A 9,687-nucleotide genomic window follows, 5' to 3' on the forward strand; every position below is an offset into this window, starting at 1 on the left:
ACTATCTTTTTTTTATTTTTCAAAACCTTACATAAGCATTTTCCACAGCTATAAGAAATGAGTATAAACTGATATAATTACTGTCTAATGTACGTTTGATGAAAACATGAAATGTAACTAAACTGTAGAGCATAAAAAGCAAAAACACATGAACTTCAAGTTGAGCATCAAAAGTGATTTCCTTATTTTCCAATAGCTGAGACTTATTTTCGTTAGAAATTAGCAAAATTGAAAGGGAAAAAATTWAATTTCTACCCTGAGAAAGTACTTTACAGTTTTTCTACCATTTTGAACCCCTTTAAACTCTCATTTCAGAATTATATTTTTAAAAAGTTAATCAAATGGTTTAAAAAAGGGAAGAAAACATCTGCATAGCTGTAGTTTGTAACAATGAGTCCAAACAAACTGTGAGGAGTTGAGCAACATTCCCCTGAGTAGTGGGAACGCTCGCTGTCCTGATAAAAGCTGCCCAACAGGCTGTCTAATCTCTGCTCGCTGGGCCTTTGAGGCTCAGGGTCGCTGGGTTTATGCTGCAGCTTCTGACCGGTCCAAATCTCCAGAGCTCATTCAGGAGACACCAAACTGCTGAGGACAGCAGAATCTGCTTTTCACAGCTCAAAGAGTGAAAGCGCCAAAGCTGGAGGATTCTGGGAAAATCGGGTTACTTTATCTGAAGGCTCATAATTTAATCTGGTGTGACTGTGAGACGTAAAGCTGTTATCTTTCCAACAACACTGATCTTTTCTTCAGAGTTTAGTAGAGCGTTATGATTTGAATAACRCTCTMCTTGCTCTTTTYTTCAACGGAGAAAACTCACTTCATCTTGTAGGTTTTTGCTCCAATCACCAAGGAGAGCAGCTGATGTCCGAGGCAGATCCCAAAAACAGGCTTTGGCTGATCCACACAGACCAGCTTCCTCACGTTGCTGATGGTGGCCTGGCAGAACTGGGGGTCGCCGGGGCCGTTGCTGATGAACAAACCATCAAAATCTGTGGAAAACGATGAAACGAAATGTTCCAAAACCTCAACATTAAACAACTGGTGGTCCAATCTAACCAGAAACAGCTTTACAGTGTGAAGTACTGACCGTTAGCGTCCAGCGGATGGTCCCACGGTACGACAGTAACGCGGGCTCCTCTTTGAGCCAGGCACCGGATCTGGTTGTACTTGATGCCACAGTCGACTGCCGTGATTCGCAAACTACCACTTGGGTTGAACACTCTTGGCTCCTGGAGGCAGAAATTACATTAACTGTGTCATCAGTAGCTAAAATCAGGAGATTAGCAAAATACCAGGCAGAGTRGATGATAGATATGTTACAAAAGAGTAACAAAAATCACAGAATTTATGCTATATGACAATTAATTTATGCATATCCTGTTAAAATTCATGACAGAATCAATAGTTTGCCTCATAGAGTTAACGAATGTGACATATTTAGTCTTTTTGGTCAACCGTGAACGAACAAAGTAAGTCTGAAAGTACCATGCCGCACTGATAGGGGGCAGTGCTGAGCGCCTTATGCACAACTGGCAACAGGTGCTCTTCATCTACACATTTAAATGAGTGACAATAAATCAGAAAAAAACATAAAAACAGGGTTGGAATAATATATGTGACTAGGTTTCCTGCTGAACTTATTGGCATCTCTGGTTAAACTAGTTTTTCTGGAACTCAGAAAAACTCTTAGCAAATACTTTTTAGACTCCTTTTCTCCCAACTCAGAAAAGGAATAAGACCAGAGGATACTTACTCTACCAACCCTGAATAGGAGTATCCAGAGATTACTCACTTATACTTATCTAGCAACCCTGAATAGGGGTATCTAGTTTATTTACTTTGGATCAACATTATCAGTTTTTTCTTCTTTTGCTTTCTTTTGTTTGCATTTCCTTTTAAACCCTGTAAAGCACTTTGTATTGCCTTGTTGCTCAAAATGTGCTACATAAATAAAATTACCTTTACCTTCATAGACACTTCCTGGACGAGGTTCCTCTGATCTGGGTTATCAAAGGGGACGCTGTCCTCTGGAGTCCCATCTACAACCAGTTTCCCCAACATGGTGCCCTTCTCTCTGATCTTTTTAGTCAGACAGCGAGTGTCAACACCTGGAAAGAAGGAAAACGACTTTAAAAGCCTCAGTTTATCAGTGTTGCTGAATAAAAGGAAAACATGCATCTCATATTGAATGAATTTGCTTAAACATAGATTTTCCTGACCTTGCAACCCGGGAATGCCATGCTCTYTGAGCCACTGGTCGAGTGATTTTACTGAACTCCAGTGACTGGGATCCTCAGACAACTCTCCGATGATCAGAGCTGCAGCGTGAATCTTGGAAGATTCAAACCACTGAGGAGAGCAACATGAAAACAGGGTTGAAACAAATTATCCCAATAAACCGAAATAATTGTCAACCTATTGTGCTTTTTGCAATCCAATTAACTGATTAAGAAAATAAAATTGGCTTTACATTGTATTGATGTTAACTAAAGCAAAAAGGGTTGAACTTTTTGCATATTAGAAGTATTTTTTATCTGCAGAATGCATTTTAGGCAATAAAATGGTTATTTTCTTATTTAAAAAGGAGTAGATTTTTTTGATTATTCACATTACTTAATGTATTATTAATAATGCAGAAAATAGACTTGAGTAGTTAAATAAAAAATCTGCAGAATGTATACTTTTTAAATCCGATGACGCCATTAATCATCAGAATAATCAAATGCAAAAATAATCTTCAGTTCCCGTCCTACATAAAAGCAAAAATTACAAAAATTCACATGTTGTGTTTTCAGCCTATTAATCAATTAAGTTCATTTGTACATCATGTTTTAGCAACAAGGCAGTTAAAAGACACCAAAGTGTCAACAATTTAGAAAACCAGAAAAACATTATATTTTTGTTATATTAGTGCCATTATCAAAATCATTAAAACACAGCAAATAATCTCCAAATTAAAACTCCATTTCACTTCGTTCACCTTATCCCACCCTGATTTTTCAGTAACTGTTGCTACCTGGCTAAGTCCAAACTCTCCCTCCGTGTCGTTTGGTACTCCATAGTTGCCGATGAGAGGGTAAGTGAGAGTGAGCAGCTGGCAGCGGTAGGAGGGGTCCGTCAGAGCCTCAGGGTAACCCACCATGCCGGTCTGGAAYACTAAACACACAAAACATTCCTCAGTGCAACACAAAACAWCATCCGTTTATGTTTTTATTTAATATSYAAAATKTMTTTTTTCCAATTTTCTAARACGGTGCAAAGTTCGTCTTTGGACTTTATGCTTTCTGATGACTTTAGAAGTAGTGTTTAAAGTTTTAACAATATATTTTGTGGTTCTATTGTAATACARACATGGTAAGAACTATTCATTCCTTCTTTTTAGGGTAACTGGTTGGCTGTGACTGCATCATACAGCAATCATAACCCCACAAACACTGACCTTGAAAAACATTTGAAATGTACTTCTTTAAGACACCTGTCACAATGGGAAGTGTTATTTATATCGCTAAAATGCACACAGTAACTGTACTTAATCATATTTTCAAATTTATTGATACTTTCATTCAACAAACGGTGAAGAAAATAGTAAAACCAAATCCTGACTAYATGGAAAGTTTTGGGTGGTTTTATCCATCAATTAGAATTTATCGTGACAATGGCAAATCAAAATACTTATAATTTATCACAATAAATCATAAACAATACAGTAAATGCTCACCCCTACTGTTAAATATAGATTTTTATTTTAGAAAATTAAGCAAAACTAATTGAAATTGAAAACAAATGAACATACTCAGGTCCAAAGAAAAGTGCAAGAAAGGTAATTTAAGAAATGTATAAGTTGTCCATATTTGTGCATAGAAAACATTAATAGGCAGTTTAAACAATTTAAAAAGATATAAGTCTGTTCTAAGCAGTGATGGTTAGAAAATCTTACTGCTGCTTGGAGGAAGAATCTGTGATAAAGCTCCTTTGTGCAACTAGGATGGYATTATAACTCAAAACTGATCATACTTACTGATACAAGGATCCAGTTCTCATTGATAATCAAGTTAAAACTTGAGTGTGGAGTTGAATACAATCTAWTGACCTAATTAATTCACTGAAAACYTGAAATATTTGTCAAGCTGGTTGCACTGYAGCACATTTKGGCAATCAAGACTYGCTAACTTGCTAATCAGTTTTCACGGACGCTTGGAATTTGGTTCTWTGGAAGTARTTTYTTTTACGAGCTGACAAGAAATGGCATGTTTGGGAAGAATTTCAGCTTATATTGACCGGATGAATGGAATCCGGCAACACAACTACGCTGTAGAYAACAAAGGACAAGTTAGCAGAGTTTGGTACGAAACTGATCTGTGACTCCAAATTCACAGATCAGGGTACAAAAAAATTAAAATAAATAAAAAAGGATCAGTCTGAAGGTAGCGAGATATCCAATATATTTACTACAGACAAGGAAGTTAATATACATTAAATATAATATAGCTAACATTTTCATAWTACTTACCAACTTCTCCCGAAACAGACAGATTCGCACCAAAAAGTCGGCCCCTAAATCTTTCTCCATCTTCCAGAATCAAAGTAGCTAAAGTTGCCATTTTTCCTATCGAAAAGCTAAAGCTAACAGGCTTGCCGTTTAAAGAACGGTCCCCACGTGAACCTTGCGCCACACAGCGCGCGAGATGCACAGGATGAATAAAATAGAGATAAAGACGAGCTTTAAGAGTTAAAAAGGGTTAGCTAGAAGCGGTACTGTATGTTGCGTCAATGAAAGGAAAACAGAGGTGAAAGAAAGCGAAATTGGAGAGTTTGGCGGTTAGACGAGCAGGAGAGATGTCAGAAAAGTGTTCCACACGCGCCGCCAGCAGCGTGGAAGTCGGCCCGCGGTGAGTAGCCGAATGTTTGACGCAAAATGAAATTTGAGCTTCCGGRAAGAATTTTCAAACTAAAATCAAAGATATGAACGAGCTAAGCCAAATTGAGCTGAAAAATAAAATAAAATGTATTTAAATTGGTGTTGACAAATTGCAGTAAGTAAAAAGAAAGGATGTACCAAGTATTTTGTTCGTTGATAAATTTGAAGTTAAATTGTCAGAGAAATGTGTGTTTTTGTTGTTATACTGTGGCAACAATAAGACAGACAAATAGTAAATAAACAATTAAGTTCGAGATTATTTTTCTGTGTAAGGTATTAAAGAAGTCATAAGTGGTTGATTTATCTCATGAATACAAAATGTTAGATAATTTTTAAGAACAGAAAAGCCCTTCTACCTTAGGTTTTTTAGCACGATTTTTAGCACCACTTAGATTTGAGAGTAAACTGTTGTAAACAATGCTTAAATAAATACATACAAATARGTAGTGTTTCCCACCCTGTCTAGCAGCTTTAATATTTAAACACTTTAAAATAGTTATAGTTGCTTGACAAGTATCAGATTAACTAAATAATCTAATTTCATAAATAGAACATTAATGTAAATACGATAGAAATAAAGTTGCTATACCACTGAACTTTTAATTTGAAAGTAAAGTTCGTTCGTTTCCATGTTGACGTCATACGGTAGGCTGTTTTTTAAACACCTATTTTTCATTGATTTTTTTTCAGTGCGTGTTGTAAAGTTGTCTTAAAATGCCACGTTTGTCAAATAGCTAATCTGCTAAAAACACTTTAGACACTTTTTAAATGACAGCTGATTTGTTTTTGTGTGTTTTGTACAATGTCGGATTTATTTATTTATTTATTTATTTATTTATTTATTTATTTATTTATTGGACAGAATCATTTTCCGTACAAACTATTAATTTAAGCAAATTATAAAATTAATTTTAAAAATGCAAATGAAAGATCACATTTTCCCATTCCCTCTATTAACATCCCATCAGATGTTTGTCTTGGCATATTACGTCATGTTTTTAATATATTTTAACAAGAAATATATTAATTTAAAATTAAAATTAATTTCAAATAAAAAACGTTTTAGTTATATTTATTTTTTTTTACAGAAATTAGATAGATACATCGCAGTACATAGTCATTTATTTAAAAAATTTCAGTTATTTTTATTCTTTTCTGTTTCCTATTATTTTTGGGAAATCATTGGACAATTTATATTTTAAGGCTTTTTTTGTTGCAGTTGTTGTTTTACTCATGTTTAAACTTATAGAAGTGGATGGCGCTGGTAGCGTTTTGGTGCCAGAAGAGGGCAGTGTTACTTTATTTTACTGCAGATCTGAACTCTGCTGACTTGCAAGTGTTTGCAGAGATCTTGATCAAGAAAATGCTAAAATGCAAAATAACAAATGCTTATGATGCCTTTTGATTAAATGTAATATGATGTCGGATTATAAGACCATCGAATTGCTGTGATATTCTTATAGCTGATATGGGGCATTAACAAGCCTGCGTTTCAGCAATTATTTCTTTTTTGTAAAAAATATTTGCCTGCAATAATTTAGTCTATTCCTAAAAGATGTATTTGTATGTATCCAAAATAAAGCCTGTTCATTCACTTAGATTACTTAATTAATCTTCATTAAGCAGACCAAAAATTCACAAAAGCTGTAAAATTATAGCAATATTTTTTAAAAGAAACAGCACCACATCTGGGACTTTTACTACTAATTTGTAAATTCCCCTCCTTTTTGACACAAAAATCATAATTTTCAGTAAAGATGGCTGATTTCAAACAGATGGAAAAGTAAAGAAAAAAGCAACTAACAACACTGAAGGTGTTGTGTGGTTATTATCTCCAATATTACGTTTTTCTAAACATTAAGATTGATTTGTTCATTGTTTCTAGCAAATGTTGCACATTTTCAGCTAAATTATTACAGATTAAAATATCCACTTTTTTCATTCGAAATACTTTCATATCTTTTCTTGAAGAAACGTCTCAGAATGATCAGACACCAGTCATTTCAGTCATCATCTGTGTAAATTCGTCACTTTCATTAAATAACATGAGAATGACTCACTGTGAGAGAGAAAAACCAGAGAAGTTGGCACAAAACACAAGAATCTCCCTAATTATCTCTGCGGGCTAAAATAGATGGGATTGTTCGCGAATGTTCTTTTGATTTGTAATTTCTCATCTTTTTTCATCCTCTGATTAACATTTATTAGATAAAATTCAATTTAATTGCGGTGACTTAGAGCAAAAGTATCTTCTGAGTGAGTTTGTGTGTCACATTATTTACTCCAAGTGGCAAAAATAAAACCGTCGTCTCAGCCAAACTTTTCATGAAATTCCTCCATCATCTGCTGACGTTAAACGACGTCAGTGAGAACAGAAGTAAGCTAAGCCGGTTGAATAATGCAGAACATTTAGCCAAGTCCTGCTGCCAGGGACTGCGGATGCTTCGCAGACAACAACAGGCAATTAAATTAAGAGCTGGACCAAATTTCCTGTCAGATTCCCGAGAAGAGGAGACACAGAGGGGGAAAAAGTGAAAGATATTTAAGGGGGAAATGAGTCTCCGTACATTGACACCTGCGTGCTCTTGTTGTCATTAGCAACGGTTGAGTTGACCGTTGGGCTCCTGTGAGTCATTTGTGCTTATGGAGCTGAAAGTTGTAATGGCCGACAGCCTGAGATGTCTCTAACTTTTCGGTTTGAATGAATTATGTCTCTTTTCTAGAATATAACAAAATAAGGAGATAAATGTGCTTTTTAAAAGGGGGTTAGCTAGAAGACGCGCGTGATAAGTTTATACGTTTACTCAATTACATCTACTTGAGTAATCTTTTTGAAAAACTATACTTAAGTAATTTCTTGGAGAAAAAAATATATTCAAGTAGTTCTACTCTTACTTGAGTACAATTTATTGTACTCAAGTAAAATAAAAATTGCTAAAACTATCACCATGTTGTGACATTATGATATGAGACATATAATTTGTGAAAATATCGATGTAGTCCATCTCCGTCTTGTGTTGCTACTGCCATATGAAGAAATGCACTGCGCCTGATCAAAAACAGCCAATCAGAGCCAGGGGGAGGGTCTTAACGCTGTCAATCGATGTCGTGAACTCACTTTTACAGGAAAACCGTTTATCCACCATGCTAACTAACCTTAGCTTTCAAGACAGGTTCTGCTTTAAAGGTGGGGAGCAACGCACACAAAGATTGATTGACAGCACTAAGGCCCCGTTTACACGACAACGATTTCGGGGGAAAACGGAAAAGTTTTGTTGCGTTTGTAGTGCGCATTTACACGAAACCACCGAATGTTTTCTCTAACAACGGCGCAGATTGAAAACGGGTTCCAGAGTGCGATGTTTCTGATACTTAACGTTTTCCGTTGTCGTGTAAACCTAGAAAACGGATCTTTTTTTCCAGAGAATCCCCAGCTCATGCATAGTATGACGCAAAACATAGCTGCTTCCTACAATCCACAGAAGAAGAAGAAACTACTCACAATGCTGGTGTTACTGTWTCCCCATCAGATTCGGTTCCCTCAGCGTCTCTTCACCGCTCCGCACCGCCCAGGTGGCAAAATACAGGCTGCTTGTTCAGCGCTCTTATCTAGAGAACTACGGACCAGGACCAGCCCGGCTCCAGACGAGTTTATCAGGAGGGGCATCGACTTATTTTGGGGGGCAAAATGAATCTACGTAGCTGAACATAGACAACAACACCAGCAGCCTACAGGCGACTTGTTAACAAGCTTAACGTGCTGTGTTGATATTAGCCAGTCATCTTTTAGCTATCATCACCTGCATCCAACAGCTTTACTCAACTCAGTCGGTTAGTTCGGGGAAAAAACTGTGCAGTTATTTACGTTTTGCTGGTTKGCTGCCATGATTCTAACACACCTGCGCAGCAGCAGCAGGTCTCCTTCGCTGCCTCACAGGTGTAAACCCAGCGCGAGCGTCTCAGCTTTCATGTTGCGTTTGAAGGCGGCTCGAAAAAACAAGTTATGACTTGTTAGCAACGGATTAAACTGTTTTAACTGCTGAAGAAGGTAACAGAGGACACGAATATGGGAAGTGCGGGAACTCCTATTTTATCAAATTGATATAGGAATAACAGACTGTACGTAAAAACAATAAACAGCTTCCAGTCCGGGGCTCGCTACAGACACCGTGAAAGCTCAAAGTTATCCCACTTTTTCCAACTGCATGCGCCCTAATCGCACACAATGCATGTTTTCTCACGCAAATCCACAAGCCTTCAAGTACAACTTTTTTTAAACACATGCACACTTTAAAAGTTTCAAAGAACCTAGCACCAACTAGGCGCAGCGAGAGCATTACACGTTTTCGTTGTGTACCGTTACTGTGTAAACACAGATCGTAATTAGAACGTTATGGTGTAAACATCCAACAAAAACGGAACAAAAGTGCCGTTTTTGTTGGATCGTTGTCGTGTAAACGCCCCCTAAGGCCCGCCTCCTGGCTCTGATTGGTTGCTTTTAGTTAGAAATGGGAGCACTGGGAGAAGGCTGAGTAGCTGTCAACATAGTGACAGTTTCAACAAAAATGCAAAAAATATTTTTTTGTAAAAGTTGCGTACTGGTTTTTATAAAATAATCTAAAAAAAAAAATCTAAAAATGTGTAACAAACAGTTCATACGGTAGGTTTAGTGGTTTAATGCTATTGACACAGAGCCAGGTTAGTTTGGACGCCTTCTTTTCTCTCAACAAAAAACTAAATCATCAATTGAAAACTGAAATTTGGATATA

General features: G+C 36.6%; 1 protein-coding gene across 1 annotated transcript in view; it reads right to left on the minus strand.

Moving 5' to 3' along the window:
- The window catches only part of cad (carbamoyl-phosphate synthetase 2, aspartate transcarbamylase, and dihydroorotase), a 27,026-nt gene extending 22,123 nt beyond the window's left edge, over positions 1 to 4,903 (minus strand). Inside the window, exons 1-7 of the mRNA XM_008397349.2 lie at positions 4,511 to 4,903; positions 3,017 to 3,156; positions 2,220 to 2,349; positions 1,966 to 2,108; positions 1,088 to 1,229; positions 818 to 989; positions 32 to 48 (exon numbers count right to left, since the gene is read on the minus strand). Coding sequence (XP_008395571.1) covers positions 32 to 48; positions 818 to 989; positions 1,088 to 1,229; positions 1,966 to 2,108; positions 2,220 to 2,349; positions 3,017 to 3,156; positions 4,511 to 4,601 — 835 coding nt within the window. The 5' untranslated portion in view covers positions 4,602 to 4,903. The remainder of the gene's footprint in view (positions 1 to 31; positions 49 to 817; positions 990 to 1,087; positions 1,230 to 1,965; positions 2,109 to 2,219; positions 2,350 to 3,016; positions 3,157 to 4,510) is intronic.
- Between the last annotated feature and the right edge of the window lie 4,784 nt (positions 4,904 to 9,687).

This window comes from Poecilia reticulata, linkage group LG21 (genome assembly GCF_000633615.1).
Source record: "Poecilia reticulata strain Guanapo linkage group LG21, Guppy_female_1.0+MT, whole genome shotgun sequence".
Lineage (NCBI taxonomy): Eukaryota > Metazoa > Chordata > Actinopteri > Cyprinodontiformes > Poeciliidae > Poecilia > Poecilia reticulata.